General features: G+C 43.0%; 1 protein-coding gene across 1 annotated transcript in view; it reads left to right on the top strand.

Moving 5' to 3' along the window:
* Positions 1–21,577, top strand: part of DOK6 (docking protein 6) — a 481,228-nt gene that overhangs the window by 248,372 nt on the left and 211,279 nt on the right. The window contains exon 3 of the mRNA XM_061593326.1: positions 7,703–7,817. Coding sequence (XP_061449310.1) covers positions 7,703–7,817 — 115 coding nt within the window. The remainder of the gene's footprint in view (positions 1–7,702; positions 7,818–21,577) is intronic.

The raw sequence follows: 21,577 nt of genomic DNA, 5'->3' as shown, positions 1-21,577 counted from the left end.
TGGTTTTCTGAACCCATCGGAAAGGTCTAATATAAGACCTATAGGCCGTAGAACGCCTTCTACCCAGTGACTATAACCTCTCTTGGGAGAAGCCCAAACGGGTGGCCGTAGAAACTGCTCCAATACGGAAAGAGTGTGTCCCAAAAAACTTGGGGTCCAGTCCCATATTACCGAGGGCTGCCCAAAATTGAAATCTAGAAAGGGGTTGGCCATCCTTATGAATAAACAAGTATCCAGGCTGTTGTCCCCGGACTGCCAAAAAATTCCTCAATGCAGCCACTGGGCAAATCTCATGCAACTGTGAGGGGGAAAGCAACACCATACGTCCCCTCCTGCATTGATCAGTCTTTGACCAGCGCAACTGCAGGGTGGCCTGCCCCTCCTCGAACTAAAGTCAGACAGCAAAAAAGCCCAGAAAGAGATGTCAGCCTTGCACCCCGCCATCGCCTCACTGATCCTGAAAGTCCAAATAACAGTGTAAGTGCGGCCGCATGAAAAAGCAGTACCTCAAAAGATGAGGAACATAAATACTCCCATTGTGTCAGGAGCCCTAATAAAAATTCCAGGTGCATAGGGGAGCGAGTATCTGAATTGGCGGGGTGTTCCTGTGCTCAGCCTTCCAACATCTTACAGATTCGGAAGTCATCTGAAAATTCCTGCAAACCGTGCGACTTGGCCAAAAAGAAAAGGCCAGAGAGCTTACCTCTAATAGTCTTGACAGCAAGGCCCTTCCTCCTGCCTTCCACACAAAACTCGATGAGGTGTTCCACCGGAATGGGCCACTGCTGAACGTAGCCCCTTTCTGCCCTGAAAGCCAATAGCTCCCTACCTGCTCTCTGGTGCTGGGCGCAATGGACAAGTTTATTGCCCTCTCTGACTCAAGCCGCCAATCTCCCATAGATCTGGTGGGACCACATCCGGCAAAGCCCTGGCCCATAGCACTATGTGGCAAAATCTCTCCATCTGGTTCCGCAGCAGAGCATCAGCAATACTGTTATCAATACCAGGGACATGGCATGCCAGAAACAGAATGTTAAACTGGAGATGTAAAACAAAGGCCCGTACTAGGTGCATGATTCAGGGATTCTTTGATGACAAGGAATTAATAACGTGCACTGTGGACAGGTTGTCACACCAAAAGTGGACTGTGGAAAATCACGCAACCTGTCCGACCAAAGATGTACTGCCACCACTATTGGAAAAATTCCAGGAGAGTCAAATCTCTAATCCAGCCTTCCTGAACCCAGGTCTGCGGCCAGCTACCATGGCTCCATGAGTCATTAAGAATTACACTGAAACCAAATGCCCCCGAGGCGTCGGAGTGTACCTGGAGTTCAGCCTCCAGAAGGCGGTCCTGCCTCCAAAAAGAAATCCCATTGAATTCCTGTAAGAACTCAGCCCAGACTGACAGATCAGCCTTGAGCGCAGCCGAAACCCTGATATGATAATTAGGTTGGGACAAACCTGACATAGCATCATATACCCATCTCAAGAAAGCATACCCCGGTGCAACCACCCTGCAGGCGAAGTTCAGTGAACCCGCCAGCTCCTGCAGGGTGCACAGGGTTGCCTTCCTAGAAGCCAGAATATGCGATATCTTCTCTCGCAGCAACTGCAACTTGGTGAGTGGGAGCCTACAGGACTGGGCCAACATATCTATTTCGATCCCCAGGAATGTGATAATAGGGGATGGGCCTTCAGTTTTCTCCCCCACCAACGGGACTCCAAGTTCCCCTGACAGTTCCATAAAATGATCCATAAGATCCCTGCATTCCCTCGTGTCCGCCCGGCCAGCAAATAAAAAATCAGCTAAATAGTGTGCCACAGAACATGATCCAGACTGCCTCCTCACTGCCCATTCCAGGAAAGAGCTAAAAAGCTTGAATACTGCACATGAAATCAAGCAGCCCATAGGCAATGCACGATCCACATAATAGTTATCCGCAAAAGCGAACCCTAATAAATCAAAATCCCCAGGATGGACGGGGAGGAGGCGGAATGCAGATTTTATATCACACTTCCCCATGAGGGCACCAACACTGCAACTCCTAACCATGCTCACTATACAGTCAAAAGAGGTGTAGCGTACCAAACATAAGTGAGGTGGAATAAAATCGTTAACCGACTGACCATGCGGATAGGAGAGGTGGTGAATGAGGCGGAACTCTCCCGGTGTCTTCTTAGGCACAATGCCCAGTGGCAAAACCCTAAGAGACGTGGGGGGGGAGCAAAGGGGCCCAGCACTCAGCCCGCTTCCCTTTCTTTGTTAATCTTATCCAGGACAACCTGCTCCATGCCCAAGATTGACCTCAGGTTCTTGGACCGGAAGGCAGTCCTAGGCCCTGAATTAGGGATCCGAAAACCAGTTGAAAAGCCCTCTAAAAGGCACCGAGCTTCATGAACTAAAGGGTAAAAACTCAATAAATGCTGCAACTCTGGTAACTTAACTGGGCTGGGGTCCTTTTCCTTGAGGTGCACCCGGGAGTCCTTGCTTCCTTTGTCCGGGGAAGTCCCTATTGCCCCCTCGATAAGGCCGGTTCCTAGGTCAGGCAGTGGATGCGTGTTGACCACCACAGAGAGCGCACTCATGTCTATACCGGCAAGAGTTCCTGCCACAGAAGCCACGGAAGCTAAACTCCCAGCAGAGCAGGTGGGATTGAACCCCCTGCCCCGCAGGTCCGCGAGAGGGGGCTGGTGCCAACTGCTTAGCCAGGAGGTGGCCACTATCAGTCCTATCCCCAGCCACTGGCCGTGAATGCGACATGAATTGTAAGCACAGGTCAGCTTCCTTCCTGTCCCATGGCAGGTATGCGTCATAGGCTACCCACATATGAAAAACCTCATTGTAAGAGGGCCACGCCGACCCCATGAACTCCGTATAGCCCCAGTAGATAATATCCAGATACTTGATCAGGACCGAACCGCGCTGTGGCTGTTTTTGCATAATCACCCTGATATATGTAAAGTAGGCAGGGAGCCAGTTAGACCAAGTGCGCTCAATCCGGTGCCTCTTAGGCCTCTCTACTTCCTTCTTGTCCCCTTTCTCCCTGTCCCTTTTAAGTGGCTCCCTGTACAACAGGGAAAACAAGTCAATGTATTCCCCTTTCCAAATTTTGTCCCTAGTCGCCGGAAGCAAATGGAAGCCTAAAGGAGCAGAAGTCTCTCCGAAAGGGATGGCGCCCTCTTTAATATGCCCTAGGGGGTCACTAGCACCCTGGTGAACCACAGCAACCCCTGATGAAGCAGTGGGCTGAGAGGAAATGGCTTCCTTAGCCACGGTTCCTGTTTGGGAAGATGCCCAAACTTGGTTGCAGGCCTCAAGCGATGGGGGCGGTTGGTACTGCGTGTCACCGGCCTCGACAGATGGAAGTGTAGCTGGGGTGTCAGTCTCAGTTCCACGTGGAGGATAGAAAGGCCATGCCTGCCAAGGCCCCCAATATGGGTACCCCCATGGGGGCCAGCCCCAAGCAGGACCTGGCCCTGGCGAGCCAGTCACTGTACACTCACCAGATTTACCCTCTGACACAGTATCCTGAGACGGCTGCTGAGTTGCATTCACATGTCGTTCCTGGGTGGGTGTCTCTCCGACCAACCTGCTGGGACCCGCCTCGAGGGCATCCAGACGAGCTAAAATTAAGTCCAATGTTGACTGGTTAGAACAATCTGAAGGTGGACCCATGGCTGGCTGAGGAGCACTAGATAAGGACGGGGCTGCTGTGGACTGGCTAACCATAGATGAGGCTTGCACTACTTGTGCAGTGTCACCTGGACTGGACACCCTGGGAGCCTGCCTCCTAGTTCGCTTAGCTGGGGGCTTACCCACCATGGTAGCAACCGGTTGAGTGGGTGGAGTTCGATGGGAGGAAGACCCTTCCAGGGCCTCGAGATGAGCCAGGATAGCCACCCATGGCGGTTCACTATCTCCCGCCCTGGAGACCCCAGGGGGAAAAGACTCCCTGCCTAATCTGGGTGCCCTCCCTTTTCCCTTAGGCCCACCTTGACACTTTTTGGTGGCATTAATAGTTATCAGATGGAAATGCTAAGGACCAAACCTGAAGGCCAAAGGCCTCCTTATAGTCAAGTCTAGACACAGGCGAGACCTAGAATCAGGCCCATCCACCAGCCCCTAGTAAGGCCTGGGTGAGTGGGGACGAATGCATTCAAACCTCCTACCTCAGTGGGCCCGACCACCAGCCTCCCGCAAGGCCGAATGGGCCTTCCTATGAAAAAGCCCTAGTGGGGGGAAATGCACACCTGCCTCTTCCCTGCCAGAATCGGGCCCAAAAAGCCCCGATGGGGGGGAATGGTTGAAACTTGGCGGCGGCGGCGCAGCATGGATCCAAGTGAGGATGTGAGCGAGGATGCTCCTGGCAGCAGCCAAAGATTTCTTCCGAGGAAGGCCTGCTGCGCCAGAGACTCGTGCACCTTAAAATGACGCTCGTCATGCTGCCACCTCGCATTCTCCAAAAATGGTATCCCGCACACCAGTATGAGAACGCCAAAAGCGCAGGCTCTCTTCTGCCGCAAAAATTGAAGAGGGAGAGGGGGTGGCCAGTGCAAGCCTAAATAAGCTCGGTCACCCTGCCCCCCTGTAGCGTGCCGTGACAACGTCACGCCAGTCTGGCACCCTTGCCCTCTTCCAACATGGAGGCTCAGGATTCACCCTGGGCTGCAAATTCCGCCCCGCGACCCAGTAAGTCTCGAGTGCAGAGCAGGGTTCTTCACATTTCTGCAGCAATCTATTTTTAAAATAAAAAAAATCATAAACATTATCCAGCAGTTTAGTGTGAATTTCTCCTAATAAACACATTTTTGTATGCAGTGTTGACTAATGTACACATTTTTGCAAGCAACTTCTCATCATACAATGCATATTCATCACACAATGCATATTCATTTTTATGCACAATTTCCTCTAATATATGCATTTTTGTAAACATTGGTTGGTTGGAGTACTGCATCGCAAAATTCAAATAAGTGTGAATTTCAAAGGATGGCTGTGTTTTGGTTCATATTGTTTTGGAAAGTTTATATTTGATAGATTCAGCTTGAAATGAGACCTGAGTCGAAAGTCTCACCCATCCCTACCCCAGAGTCACAAAGGTTGGGACCTCTTGACTTAGGCATATGACTAAGATAGATCTACTAAACAAGATTTAAAAATGAATGTGTTCCAGAAGTCTTTTCTTTTACCCCTTTCTTGAGTCCATGATAGCACTGACCCTATGGCTTTTAGGCCACCCCTGACTTGGAGCAACTCCACCTAGCATCAAGTAGTCTAGGTAGAATGAAGAGAAAAGCCAGAACTTCTGGTCTTACCTCTTCAAAACCTTAAATTCCTACCTTTCTAACAAGATCATACCTCCATCCTTGGAGGACTAAACTAATCAGAACTGTCATCACACACAACAGCTAGGTAGTAACAACAAAGCATTTTAAATTGAGACTTTCGTGTCAGTCTTCCACAGCTCCATGTTTATTTATTTGTTTGTTTGTTTACCACTTCATACTTGAAAAGAAGCCTCTAAGTGGTTTACAGAAAAAAAATCAAACAAAATTATACATTTAAAACAATACAAAACATTTAAAAGAAACCGTCTTAAACATTAACATGTTAACATTAACAATAAATTTCATAAAAACCAAATTACACATTTAAGACAATAGAAAACATTTAAAAAAAATCTTAAACATTAATATGTTTTGTCTTTTATTTATACTGTGATTAAGAAATCTGATTTGTTTAATTTATTATGTTTTTAAATAAGCTTGTTTAACATGTTTGTTTTTCCTTGCAACGCAGGGAATATTCTGTTTAGTCTATTATGTATATTATTTTTTCCTTGTATTTCTTGTACTTAGTTTTATATGCAATGTTTATATTACGTTGATACTAAAGAGGATGTTTTGTTCAGATAACTGTATTTTATTGTTTTTGTAGTTGTTGCTTTAAGATGTTTGGACTTGTTGTACACCACTTAGAGTTTTATTTAAATATAAGCGGTACATAAATGGACTAAATAAATAAATAATGTAACCTAAAATAACTAACATAATAAATCATAATCACTACTAACAGATTAAAACACAAATATTTCAGGGAGACAAACAAACCCACCCACCAAACACACGAGCATGTGTGTACAGGGAGCAGCATCACTCCCACTTCTGCTGCTACCACCCAAACTTACACTCTCACCAAAGGTGGGGCAACAGTACACACTCCCCACCCTTGGAGCTCCCTCCTCTCATCAGGGAGCACACCCAATCATTCCAACCCCACATAACACCCATAACAACAGGGGTAGCATGTTCCAGTTAAACATACATATAACACACACATTTGCCAGTGCTGTCCACACATAGCTTTGTCTCTTAATAAATAGCTAAATGCAGACCATTTTTGTGATATGTAAAATAAACTTGAGTGAATAAATCTGTTGGGAGTTCTAGTGCTTTCTGCCCAATGTCCACTTAAGAAGCTAAATCATGAGCACTTTTTTTTATGTAACAGAACTAATTCAAAACTAAATGTGCAGAAACTTGTACAAAGGTGCTATGGGATTCATAAAGCTCACATCTGTGTGGAATTAGGCTTCTGAGGAAACACTGAATAGTTCGTGGTAACTATTCCTCTAGATAGCTTAGAAAACTAATTAGGTCATACTCCAAGAAGTTTTTTGTTTGTTATAAACCAGACACAAATTAGTCCCCAGTGTATACTTAATATCCATAACCACATTTTCTGGACTGATCCATTCTTGAAATTACTAGTCTCACCTTGATAATTGTGTTATTTCCCCCTTCTTAATGCTACTGTGAAATGTTCATGTAAACCAAAAGATAAGGAGAGTTTATTTATTAAATTTGTTAGTCACTTTTCTCCCCAAAAGTGAAGCCAAAGTGACTTACAGTAAATAAGTTGAAGCCAGTATAAAAGCTTAAATAAAATACAAAGTTAAAAAACACAGCAACCCAACCCCTAAAAGAGGCTACAACATCAAGAGCCCTCCAAAAGCCCTCCAAAATGTCTGGCAGAAGAAAAATGTTTTTGCTTGGCACAAAAACTGCTTATCCTGAAGTTAGTAATTATATTTTGATAACTTATTTCTTCACTGAATTGAGAAAGCCCATAATAGTTTCCTTGGCTGAACTATGCTCTTGAAATATTTCAGATGAATGCCAACTTGCATTTTCTGGTTTAGGCTTGGATGACCATAGAATTATCAATTCAGTTTAAAGTAAAAGAAGTCTATGTCAGTGCAAAGGTATGTGATGCTAATTGGCATGATGGGTGAACTATGTTCTTCTTGCTGGTGGCATAAAGTTTTCTAAGATGGAAAGCTATGTGCTGCTGCTGCTGCTGCTGCTGCAAAGGATTTGCCAGTTTAGGAATTCAGACAAGTGGCTTGTATTATGAAGAAATTCACAAAGCCAAAGCATATGAAAATGAATAGGCTATCTCTGAGATTCTCAAAGTATAATGAATATAAATCATGTGTGATGGAATAGTTCTTCTAGAAAAATTCTAAAGTTTGAGTAAATACACACACACACACAAACAAATATATTTGTCAACTAATAATTAAGTCCATTCCAGTGGTCATCAGAAAATGTGGAGGCTATGAGGAAAATGAAAAAGATGGGATTTTCATTCTTCTATTTCTAAACCAGACTAAATTCTGTACCTCTTCATTTTAAGGTAACTGAGCTGCACAACATCAAAAACATAACCAGACTGCCTCGAGAGACAAAGAAGCATGCAGTGGCAATTATCTTCCATGATGAGACATCAAAGACATTTGCCTGTGAGTCAGGTAAGCAATTATTACCACATCTTCAGCCTGAGTAAATTAAGCTGCTTATGAGACAATGTTTCAGATGGATTAAGATACAGCATTTAAACAAGGTACCTTATCTTAATGAGATGGTGCAATAATATCCTTTTATAGAATGTAGAGCTAGATTCTTGTCTCTCTGTGTGGTTATTTTTAACTAGCTTGGGTGCTTGTTTATTATTCGTCTCTGTCTGGATTTGGCCCCCAGTTGTTATATCTTGTTATATCTCTGAGTAAACAATGCCTAGGGGATACTATTAAAACAAATGATGACATGAATTTTTGATGGGTTTTTTTGGGGGGAAGGTGTTTTTTTTTTTGCCAAGTATTGCTACAGGCACTTGCTAGGGTAGTAATAATCCTGTCACTATAAGAAAGCAGCAAAGAACAGATAAAATTCCAGGACACATTGAACTTCAGCTTCAAATGCTGTATGGTTAGATCAGTTGTTCAACAGTAGAATGAAGTTTTGATAAATCCACTCTTTACAGTTTATGAAACAAAAATACTTTCCATTAGAGTCATCATTTTGTCTTCAAAGATTCAGTTTTCTGTAGAAATATATTATCAGAATGCTGATAATTGTTATAAATCTTGTTCTCTTCACAGTGATTACACTGACCTGGCTTACGTGTCATGCTAAACCAAACCACGGCTTAGTATGAATCCATGGGCTCCTGGAGAGGAGATTGCCACCGCTTCATTCCTCCCTGGTTGGTGCACTCTACTGAGCTAAGCCATGGTTTGGCTTAGTGTGTTGTCCAAACCCAGGCTTGTTGTTTAGCTGTCTCCAAACTAACCATGGGGTGTAACTAAGATTTGTCCTATACTTTATAGTTTAGGGTTAAACACCATTGACCATTGTTTGAGCATGCATTTGAAAGTGTACATGAAGGCAATCTGGGCTCGGGTGTCTTCACCAACTTTATTATACTAAAGAGTGATATCAGATGTGAAATTCTAGTGTGAATTGCTGCATTATTATTTCTTGAAGAAAGGAATATCACTGTCCTTCCTTTCCTTGGTACATAACTTACAAATGTCAAATCTTTGTGAAAGCCAAAATGCTGCTGATGAGACTTGTGGATTTGTAAAACAAAAATGGGAACCCCTAAAAGGAACTGGAAGCAAAAGCAAAAAAACAAGGGATCAACAAAAAAGAGATTTATTGATCTAACACATTCTTGGTAATTTGTTATGCTAAGATATAGAATCATAGAATCGTAGAATTGAAAGGGGCCTATAAGGCCACAGAGTACAACCCCCTGCTCAGTGCAGGAATCCAAATCAAAGCATACCTTGACAGGCGGCTGTCCAGCTGCCTCTTGAAAGCCTCCAGTGTTGGAGAGTCCACCACCTTCCTAGGTAATTGGTTCCATTGTCGCAGTACTCTAACAGTTAGGAGGGTTTTCCTGATATGTAGTCGAAACCTGGATTCCTCTAACTTGAGCCCATTATTCCATGTCCTGCACTCTGGGACAGTTGAGAAGAGATCCTGGCCCTCTTCTGTGTGGCAACCTTTCAAGTAGAAAGTGCTATCATATCTTGCTTCAGTCTTCTTTTCTCAAGGCTAATCATGCCCAGTTCTTTCAGTCTCTCCTCATAGGGCTTTGTTTCTAGTCCCCTGTTCATATTTGTTGCCCTCCTCTGAACCCGTTCCAGTTTGTCTGCATCCTTGTTAAAGTGCATTGTCCAGAACTGGACACAGTACTCAAGATGCAGCCTAACCAGTGCTGAATAGAGGGGAACCAATATTTCATATGATTTGGAAACTATACTTCTGTTAATCCAGTCTAAAATAGCATTTGCCTTTTTTGCAGCTACATCACTCTGTTTGCTCATATTCAGCTTGTGATCAACAACAATCCCAAGATTCTTCTCACATGTCATATTGCTGAGCCAAGTATCCCCCATCACATAACTGGTAATTTGGTTTTGTTTTTCCTAGATGTAGACCCCCTTAGGATGCACACCATGTGGTGAGGGGGTTTGAGAGTGTTGAAGAAGCTGAGAACATTGTCGTCAGGAGTCTAGACCAAGAGGCTAGACTCCTAACAGGGGCACCCAAGGCGGAATGGTCAAAGCTGAGACACCAGACTAAGATGCATCCAAACTCAGAGGAAGGCAATGGTAAACCACCTCTGAATACCTCTTACCACGAAAACCCTATGAACAGAGTATCCAAAATGCAACACGAGAAAGTGCTGGAAGATGAGACCCCCAGGTCAGAAGACACTCACCAAGCTACTGGGGAAGAACAAAGGACAAGTACGAGTAGCGCTGTGACTAATGACGCAGCTGAGTCAAAGCTGAATGGAAGCCCAGAGGCTGATGCACACAGATGCGAAAGGAGAGTCCGGAGTTGTACGACGCACACAATAGGAACATGGAATGTGAGAAGCATGAACCAGGGAAAGTTAGAAATTGTCAAGCAAGAAATGGAGCGTATCAACATTACAATACTTGGCGTTAGTGAATTAAAATGGACTGGAATGGGACATTTTCAATCAGACAACTACAAAATATTTTATGCAGGAAATGAGAAATCAAGAAGAAACGGGGTTGCTTTAATAGTGAGAAGTGATGTAGCAAAAGCAATTAGGAGCTACAACGCAAGATCTGAGCGAGTGATATCAATGACATTAAACAGGAAACCTATTAACATAACCATCATCCAAGTCTATGCTCCAACATCAAACACAGAAGAAGAAGAATTGGAGAGATCTTACGCAGAAGTACAGGAGGAAATTGATCACACACCAAAACAAGATATGATGATAATCATGGGGGACTGGAATGCAAAAGTAGGGAACAGAGAAGAACTGTGAATTGTGGGGAAATGGGGCTTAGGTGACAGAAATGAAGCAGGAGAAAGACTTATTGAATTCTGTGAAGCCAATGATTTGTTTCTTGCCAACACATTTTTTGAGCAACCAAAAAGACGACTATACACGTGGACATCACCAGATGGTCAATATAGGAATCAAATTGATTATATAATTGGAAACAGAAGATGGAGAAGTTCCATACTTTCTGCAAAAACAAGACCAGGAGCAGACTGCGGTACAGATCATGAACTGATCGTATCAAAAATCAGAGTAAAGCTAAAGAAGACTAACAAAGCACTCATAATGCCAAAATACAATTTAAATAACATCCCAGAAGAATATAAAGATCAAATAGGGAACAGGTTTGAGGCTTTAAACTTAGTTGACAGAGAACCAGAAGAACTATGGACTGAAGTCAGGGACATTTATCAGGGAAGAATGCAAAAAGACAATACCTCTTGTTAAAAAGAGAGAAAGACCTCAATGGATGACTGAAGAAACTCTTAAAATGGTTAAAGAGAGAAGGAAAGCAAAAGCAAAAGGAGATAGAAACACAGTCAGAACCCTAAGTGCAACTATACAACGACTAGTACATAGGGACAAAGAAAACTACTACAATAGTTATTGTATAGAAATAGAAAAGGACAACAAAATGGGAAGAACAAGAGCCCTATTGAAAAGATTAGAAAAATGAAAGGGAAATTTAAACCACAAGTAGGGATGTTGAATAATCAACAGGGGAACACACTGACTGACTGAGATGAAATAAAAGGAAGATGGAAGCAATACACTGAAGAACTCTATAAAAGAGATGCCAGGATGACAGATTCATCACGGAGGAACCATATGATGAAGAACCAGAAATTTTAGAATGCGAGGTGAAAGCTGCTCTTAAAATTCTTGGAAGAAACAAATCACCAGGAATAGATGGCATACCAATAGAGTTGCTACAAGCTACTGAGACTGAATCTATAGAAATTTTGACAAAAATTTGTCAAGAAATATGGAAAACTAAACAATGGCCCACAGACTGGAAGCGTTCCATATACATCCCAATTCCAAATAAAGGGAATCCCATAGAATGCAGTAATTACCAAACTATTGCCTTAATATCCCATGCAAGTAAAGTAATGCTCAAGATTCTACAACAAAGGCTCTTAGCATATATGGAGCGAGAAATGCCAGACGTCCAAGCTGGATTTAGAAAGGGAAGAGGCACCAGAGATCATATTGCAAACTTACATTGGATGATGGAACGGACCAAGGAATTTCAGAAGAAAATCACCCTGTGCTTTACAGACTACAGCAAAGCCTTTGACTGTGTAGATCATGAAACACTATGGAATGCTTTAAAAGACATAGGGGTGCCACAGCATCTGATTGTCCTGATGTGCAATTTATACTCTGGACAAAAGGCTACTGTAAGGACAGAATATGGAGAAACCGATTGGTTTCCCATCGGAAAGGGTGTGAGACAGGGTTGTATCTTATCACCCTATTTCTTTAATCTGTAAACAGTACATATCATACAGAAAGCGGGATTGGACCAAGATGAAGGAGGTGTGAAAATTGGAGGGAGAAACATCAATAATTTAAGATATGAAGACAATACCATACTCTTAGCAGAAACCAGTAATGATTTAAAACAAATGCTGATGAAAGTTAAAGAGGAAAGCACAAAAGCAGGACTACAGCTGAACATCAAGAAGACTAAAGTAATGACAACAGAAGATTTATGTAACTTTACAGTTGACAATGAGGACATTGAACTTGTCAAGGATTATCAATAGCTCGGCACAGTCATTAACCAAAATGGAGACAATAGTCAAGAAATCAGAAGAAAGCCCGGACTGGGTAGGGCAGCTGTGAGAGAACCAGGCACCTGGTTGGCCACTGTGAGAACAGGATGCTGGACTAGATGGGCCACTGGCCTGATCCAGCAGGCTCTTCTTATGTTCTTATGTTCTTAGAAAAGGTCCTCAAATTCAATGATGTATCACTGAACACCAAAGTCAGGATCATTCAGACCATGGTATTCCCGATCTCTATGTATGGATGTGAAAGCTGGACAGTGAAAAAGGCGGATAAGAGAAAAATCAACTCATTTGAAATGTGGTGCTGGAGGAGAGCTTTGCACATACCATGGACTGCGAAAAGACAAATAATTGGGTGTTGAAACAAATTAAACCAGAACTGTCACTAGAAGCTAAAATGATGAAACTGAGGTTATCATACTTTGGACACATCATGAGAAGACATGTTTCACTAGAAAAGACAATAATGCTGGGGAAAACAGCAGGAAGTAGAAAAAGAAGGCCAAACAAGAGATGGATTGATTCCATAAAGGAAGCCACAGACCTGAACTTACAAGATTTGAGCAGGGTGGTTCATGACAGATGCTCTTGGAGGTTGCTGATTCATAGGGTCGCCATAAGTCGTAATCGACTTGAAGGCACATAACAACAACAGAACTTTGCACTTGTCCCTGTTAAATTTCATTCTGTTGTTTTCAGCCCAATGCTCTAGCCTATTAAGATCCCTTTGAATTTGTGTCTGTCTTCCAGGGTATTAGCTATCCCTCCCAATTTTGTATCATCTGCAAATTTGATAAGCATTCCCTGCACCTTCTCATCCAAGTCATTAATATAGAAGTGGTAGCATATCTGAATTGTGAATCACTGTTCTTTGAATTTCCCTGAATAAGGATTAGTAGGGTCCAAAGTGTGTTGCATCAATATATCTCTTTCTTGCCTACCATGCTTCCCCCCCCCTATGAATTTGTGGGCAATTAACTTTGGTTGAATTTCTGGTTTGTTTGGTGTGTTTTATTTTACAGTGTGCCAACCAGAGTCAGATTTTTCTTAACAATTCCCTGGCCACTGGCTTATTAGCTGTTGTTGTTCCATTCAGATCCCAGTAAATGTTAGTTTCACTCCTTCTTCAATCCCCACACACCTGCCTGCACCATAAATAAAGTTTTAGAATCACAACACTGTCAGAATTTTGTGTCATGGCAAACGCTGCCTCATTGTGCATCTTCATACTAGTAGCTCAACAACATTTTCATATGGCATGAAGCATTATATGCGACTGTCCCTCCAGTATCATACATTGGCAAGGTTGTCTGTTGCATCAGTAGTTCAGTGTTCAAAGTGATCATCATACCTGAGAACTTGACCCAAAAAGGCATAAGAGAAAAAACATTTTCACTAAATGAATAGAGGGGAACTGAAACATCATGTGGTATTCACTTTTCATCAAGGTAATGCATTGCTGTGAAACATGGAGCTGTGAAAGTCTGACAAAAAATGTGTGTGCGCATTTGTGTGTGTGTAGTCAATGGAATTTGTATTTTGCATTCAAGAGTTTTAAAAAGGGTTTTACAATAAAAATAGGAATTCTTTTTTTATATAATAATTTTTATTCAAATTTTCATAAAACAAACAAAACAAAATCAAAAAAACATAACACAATAGGAATGAAAATAAAAAACTTGACTTCCGATTTGTCACAGATCAGCTATAAATATATAATATATATCAAACCTGTCCCTAAATACATACAAGATCACTTTTCTCCATAGTCTATCTTAATTAATCGTCAAATCCTATTATCATCATTTCATTTTTATCTTTCAACAAAAAGTCTAAGAGAGGCTTCCATTCCTTAAGAAATGTATCTGTCGATTTTTCTCTAAATAAACATGTCAATTTATCCATCTCTACTAAGTCCATTAATTTCAATAGCCATTCTTCTGTTGTTGGTGTTGATTCCATTTTCCACTTTTGTGCATATAATAATCTTGCTGCCGTAATCGTATATAATATTATTCTTCCATATTTCTTTTCTATTTGTTTATCCATAAAACCCAATAAAAAAAATTCTGGCTTTGACTGAATATTTATCTTTAAGGTTTTTTGCATCATCCTACCTATCTGTGCCCAAAATAATTTTGCCTGTTTACATAACCACCACATATGATAAAATGATCCTTCTTGTTGTTTACATTTCCAACAAACATTAGAAACGTTACTATACATTTTTGACAACTTTTCTGGAGTCATGTACCAACGGTACATCATTTTATAGAAATTTTCTTTAAGATTATAGCATAATGTAAATCTCAAGCCTTTTTTCCACATATTTTCCCATTGATCCATTTGTATATTATAACCAAAATTTTTTGCCCACTTTACCATACACTCTTTTACTTGTTCTTCTTCCATATCCATTTTCAGCAAGAGTTTATACATTTTCGCAATTATACTTTCATCATTTGTACACAAACCTATTTCAAAATCAGATTTACTTATTTCAAACCCATACATTTTCTTATCCATTTTATATCTTTCTAACAATTGTAAATAGGCAAACCATTGAGAACTATATCCCTCCTTTATCAGTTGCTCTCTCTCTTTCATTATATATTCTCCATGTACAACAATAAAAATAGGAATTCAAATTACATATAGAAATTCTGGTCAGGAAGTAGACACCTGTTTCATATAGCTGGCTTTTTGCATAGAAGTGCTTCTGCATTCTGGCCGTTGTTCTCATGACAATTTTTGTTCATACCCATTGTTTTCCTTTAATAAAAAAGCAAACATTTCCTGAATCTGGTGCTGCTTTTATCATTCAACTATGGCAAGTAGTATACTTCTCAATTCTTCTCTGAATTGCTACTTTCACTGCGAAAACAACAGCCAGTGAAGCAGATGATGGATCATTTTGCAAAGCCAAAGCAAATCTTAGGGATATAAATGACTTGGGAAGGAAGCCACCTAAGTCGCAAATATGGCACTGTCAAAGTGCTCCCAATGGGTTAGATTGTGCTAAGTCCCATGTGGTAACCAGTACTTCAAAGTGTGAGAGCAAACAGAGTAATTCTTTACCGATCTGTATTCCTATACACAGATGAGCTGAGTCCATGGACTTTCAAGAGAAAATTAGACAGGCACTATGTTATTGCAAGACTTCCAATGCCCATTTCATTTCATTTTAAATCTTTTTGGTATTGTCACGTTGGCAGTTTGTTTCCTGAAATATCACTCATAGGTGTTTGTAGCTGCGGATTCTGTTGGAAATAATAGTGGAACTGTGTTTTGTTGGGTTCCTCATGATAGATAAAGAGGATCAAAACAGTGTTTGGGGTTTTATTGTTGCCTGATTAACACATTAATTTTAGGACATGGTGACCTTCTAGAACCTGCTTCCCTCTGACCCCCTTTCCATGTTGCATCAGTAGCATATAAAAGGAGTGATGCTTAGATTATATGAGCACTACTGTGTCTCCATCTTGACATCTGAACTTAATGTGGAAAACTCAAACAATTGGAATTTTTGTGCATATAACATGTAAAACTGGTTTTGCAGCAGCAGTCAAAACTCAAAAAGCAGTATGTATATTGGACCTATGTGAATTCCAAACGTACTTGTTTGTTTATTTTATTTAAAGCATTTATAAACTATCCTAAAGTTGAAAAGGCTCCCAGAGTGGTTTACAAAAGGCAGTAGTAAAGCAGTTCCACCCTTCAGGCTTACAGTCTAAGAGAACATGACGCATGAAGGATGGGAAGCGGGGTTTGGGGGAAGCAAGCTTGCCACGAGGAAATACAAATGGTTCCATGTTTGCTTTCTTGCTTGGCAGGGATAGACAACTTACTTCATTCACTGATTGGTTCATGTACTGTACATTCCAGACCGTCACAGACCAGACCTAAACCTGTTTGTGTGTACATTTAGATATAGGCCAAATTGGTACTCTTGACTCCTTTATGAAACCAGTCTACAATCAGAACATTTTTTGCAGCAATTTATGCCAATTAAGTAAGATACCATGATGGTGACATAATATTTCAAACTATTTTCACTATTGCCAACTGCTAGTATAATATTTGTGAGAGTGGTCTGACTGGTCTGTAGTTCCCAGTTTCTCCTTTTTGCCCTTTTTGAAGATAGGGACAACATTAGCCTTCCTCCAGACATCTGCCACTTCACCCATCCTCCATTGTCTTGCAAAGGTAAAAGACAGCTCTTCTGAGAGTTCTTCAGCCAGTTCCTTCATTACTTTAGGATGCAGTTCATTGGGCCCTGGAATTTTGAACTTGTTCAAAGTAATTAGGTATTCCTTCACCATTTGTCTATCATTCTCAAGCTGCAATCCTACCTCTTCGATTTGTACTTCACACATGTGTGTGAGTGTGTGTGTGTGTGTGTTTAGCTATGCAGCCCCTAGAGTTTGCAGTCAAGGTGAGTGATGTTTAAACAAAAAGCAAAGCAAATGCAAACAATGGATCTTAATTATACACAAATAGATTTGTTAAGCAGGAAAAATAAGAAAGATCTGGGGCCTAATGTGTGGCAATGAAGATGGCTTCTACAAGCTTTGTTTTTAAAAGAAACAAATGCAGTTCAAAATTGGTTACTGTGACAGGAAAATATGTTTTGATAAAAGGAGGAGATTATTTATATGTGTATATATGTATGTTTTTGGTACCCTTTAAACATAGCCTAGTCCAATGGGAGATGAATTATCCATCTGTCTGTCTGTCTGTCAGATTTATATCCCAACCTTCCTCCCAGTAGGAGCCCAGGGCGGCAAACAAAAGCACTAAAACCACATTAAAACATCATAAAAACAGACTTTAAAATATATTAAAACAAAATATCTTTAAAAACATTTTTTAAAAGGTTTAAAAACATATTAAAAAGTAGTTCCAACACAGACTGGGATAAGGTTTCTATTTAAAAGGCTTGTTCAAAGAGGGTCTTTCAGTAGGTGCCAAAAAGTTAACATAGATGGCACCTGTCTAATATTTAAAAAAGGTGTCCCCGCACCGCACTTATAGTGTGAGTCGTTTCCGACTCTTAGGGTGATGTCTTGCGACGTTTACTAGGCAGACCGTATATATGGGGTGGGATTGCCAGTTCCTTCCCCGGCCTTTCTTTACCCCCCAGCATATGCCGGGTACTCATTTTACCAACCATGGATGGATGGAAGGCTGAGTGGACCTCGACCCCTTTTACCAGAGATTTGACTTCCTCCTTCCATTGGAATTGAACTCCGGCCGTGAGCAGAGCTTCGGCTGCGTTACTGCTGCTTACCACTCTGAGCCACGGAGGGTCTTACGTCTAATATTTAGGGGGAGGGAATTTCAAATGGTAGGTGCCACTACACTAAAGGTCTGTTTCCTATGTTGCACAGAACAGACCTCCTGATAAGATGGTGTCTGCAGGAGGCCCTCACGTGCAGAATGAAGTGTTTGACTGGGTATATAAGGGGTAGGATGGTTTTTTAGGTATCCTGGTCCCAAGCTGTATAGGGCTTTGTACACCAAAATTAGAACCTTGAACTTAGCCCAGTAGCTAATAGGTAGCCAGTGCAATTCTTTCAGCAGCAGGTTGACATGTTGGCAATACCCGGCTCCAGGGAGCAGTCTCGCCACCACATTTTGTACCAGCTGCAGCTTCCAGATCAACCACAAGGGCAGCCCCACACAGAATTCATTACAGTAATCCACCTTGAGGTTACCAGTGCATCGACAACAGTGGTCAGGCTATCCTGGTCCAGAAACAGCCGCAGCTGTCTTACCAGCAGAAGCTGGTAAAAGGCACCCCTAGCCACTGAGGTCACCTGGGCATCTAGCAACAAAGAAGGATCCAGGTACACCCCCAGACTATGGTCCTGATCTTTCAAAGGGAGTACGACCACATTCAAAGAAGGCCACTGACCAATTATCCAAACTCAGGAACCACCAACCCACAACGTCTCTGTCTTGCTAGGATTCAGACTCAGTTTGTTGGCCATCATCCCCACCACCACCGTGTCTAGGCACTGGTCCAGGATTTGCACGGATTCTCCCAATTCATATTTTACAAAGAAATAGAGCTGGGTATCATCAACGTACTGCTGACACCTCACCCAAAATCTCTTGGTAACTGCTCCCAAGGGCTTCATATAGATGTTAAACAGCATGGGAAACAAAATGGTATCCTGTGGCACCCCACAGCACAACTGCCAGGGGGCTGAAAGACAATCACCCAATGCTATTCTCTGAAAACGACCTTGGAGACAGGATTGGAACCACTGTAAACAGTGCCTTCAATACCCATCTCACCAAGTCAACCCAGAAATGTACCATGGTCAATGGTATCAAAAGCCGCCGAGAGATCAAGTAAGAATAACAGGGTCACACTCCCCCTGTCCTTCTCCTGATAAAGGTCATCCATTGGGTGACCAAGGCTGATTCAGTCCCATAACCAGGCCTGAACCCAGACTGGAATGGGTCAAGATAATCGGGTTCTTGCAACTGCTGAGCCACAACCCACTCAATCATTTTCCCTAAAAAGGGGGTATTTGTGAGTGGCAGATAGTTGTCGCAGACAAATGGGTCCAGGGTGGGCTTTTTCAGGAGCAGTCAGATCACTCCCTATTTCAAGGTGGCTGGAACTGCTCCCTCCCACAACAACGCATTGACCACACCCTGGATCCACTTGGTCAAACCTCCTTGGCAACCAAGAAGGGCATGGGTTGAGAGGGCATGTTGCTGGCCACATCATCACAAGCACCTTGTCCATGTCATCAGGTTGCATCAACTGAAACCATTCCCAAGAAGTTGCAGCAGATGCTGCACTGGACACCTCATTGGGGACTACAGTAGATGCGGATGGGGCATCAAGATTGTTACAGAGGCGAGCAACTTTACCCTCAAAGTGCCTTGCAAACAATTCACAGTGGGCCTCCTTAGGGTCTAAACTCAATTTCCTGGAGTTGATGTCAACAGATTCCTGTCAATACAGAAAACGTCCACTGGACAGCTACTTAAGGATGCAATGGTTTTAGATAAATTAGCCTTCTTTGCCACCTTCACTGCCGCACAGTAGGCACATTTATGATGTTTTACTCGTGTCTGATCAGCCTCACAGTACATCTTTCACCACTTGAGCTCTAGCTGTCATCCAGCCTGTTTCATTGCCCTTAGGTCACTGGTGTACCGTGGTGCAAAGTGGGCTCCACAATGCTGGAGAGGACACTCAGGGGCAACCGTTTTAAGAGCCGGACGCGCCTCGCTGTTCCACAGCATGACAAGGGCTTCAACAGGGTCACATTCTATATCTTCTGGGAACTCCCCCAGGGCATTCAGCAATCCTTTGGATTCCAAAATCTCTGGGGATGGACCATCTTAAACTGGCCAACACCCCTGCAGGGAAGGATCAGAGCCATAAGTCTAAACTTCACTAGGAAGTGGTCTGACCATGACAATGGGGTGACATCCACACACACCCCATCTCCAAACCATCCCTTCCTCCATCTGGAGCAAAAACCAAGTTGAGGGTGTGTCCTGCCCTATGTGTTGGGCCAGTGACAACTTGAGACAGCCCCATAGTCGTCATGGAGGCCATGAAGTCCTAAGCCAGAACACTAGAGGCAGCCTCAGCATGCACACTGAAATCAACCAGTGCTATCGTTCTGGGTTCCTCCAACACCACAGTCAAGACGGCATCCGCCCGCTCAGTCAGAGAAGCTGCTGGCAGGGCTGTGGAGTCGGTATGTCAAACCTTCGACTCCCTTCCTCCATCTGGAGCAAAAACCAAGTCAAGGGTGTGCCCTGCCCTGTGTGTCAGACTGGTGACAACTTGAGACAACCCTATGGCTGTTATGGAGACCATGAAGTCCCAAGCCAGAACACTAGAGACAGCATCAGCATGGACATTGAAATCACCCAGGACTATCGTTCTGGGCTCCCCCAATACCACACCCAAGATGGCCTCCGCCAGCTTAGTCAGATAAGCTGCCAGGCAGCAGAGTGGAGTACACCAGCAGCAACCCTAGTTTACTTTCTCCTTTGCCTGACACCAGGTGCAGGCCCTCACAGCCAGCTCCAAGACAGAGTGGTTTCCTGGTGACATATCGAAGTTCTGTAGACTACAGCAACTATTCCCCCCCATCCCTGCAGCCTGTGCTGGTGTTGTACCGAGTATCCAGGTGGGCAAAGCTGGGTCAGATCAACTCCTCCCAGCTCAACTCCTCCCAGCTCAACTCCTCCCAGCTCAACTCCTCCCAGCTCACCCACCCAGGTCTTGGTAATGCACACCAAATCAGCCCTTCATCCATGATCAAATCATGGATGAGTGTGGTCTTCTTGATCTGTCATTAAACAGCAACACACACAGGCCAGTGGGCACAGCAGATGAGCAATGAGGAACCCATCCATGAGAGGAGTGGGAGTGAGGAACAAGGCATAGATAGCCTTGAACTCTTTTTCTATGGTAGTTCACCACCTCCCCACGGCTATACCTCCCTCTACCCATGATCACTGAAATTGGGGTGGCATCACCCATGTTCTTCCTTACTAAGACTCCTCCTAAACATCTGATATGGACACAACAATAGCCCACCAACAAAACCTACCTGAACCAGTTATCCCAGTAGGTCTCTGAGAGAATTGGGAACATTCAGACCTACTCAATAGGTCTTTCACACAGGGCACATTTACTTCCCCCTGTCTCACACCCAGGGAAGCCTGCCATCTGCCAGTTGCAGACACTCACTCTGAAGGCATCTGGTGACTTTCTCCTAACATTCAGTTCACTGCACAGGCTCTCACCCTGGACAGGAACTACACATGCACCATACACCCTTCCCACTACCAATCGCCTCTAGATTGGTTAAAAAAATAGAAGGAGGTAGTGCCCTCACCCTTGGGAGTCCCTAAGGGGCTCCCCAAGGGACAAACCCCAGAAGTGGCAAACCCACCACCCAAGGGCAGCTGGGCTTTTATGCTCCCTGACCCAGCCAGCAGCTAATGCAAGAAGCTGCAAGATTGACTGTATCCACTCTCTGGAGTCAGGTTCAGGCAGGGGGTCCCAGTTCTTGCACCACATACCAGGACCTTCACCTGTCTCAAGAGA

Source organism: Rhineura floridana, chromosome 1 (genome assembly GCF_030035675.1).
Source record: "Rhineura floridana isolate rRhiFlo1 chromosome 1, rRhiFlo1.hap2, whole genome shotgun sequence".
In the NCBI taxonomy this organism is placed as follows: Eukaryota; Metazoa; Chordata; class Lepidosauria; order Squamata; family Rhineuridae; genus Rhineura; species Rhineura floridana.
This window is presented reverse-complemented; position numbering and strand designations above follow the sequence as displayed.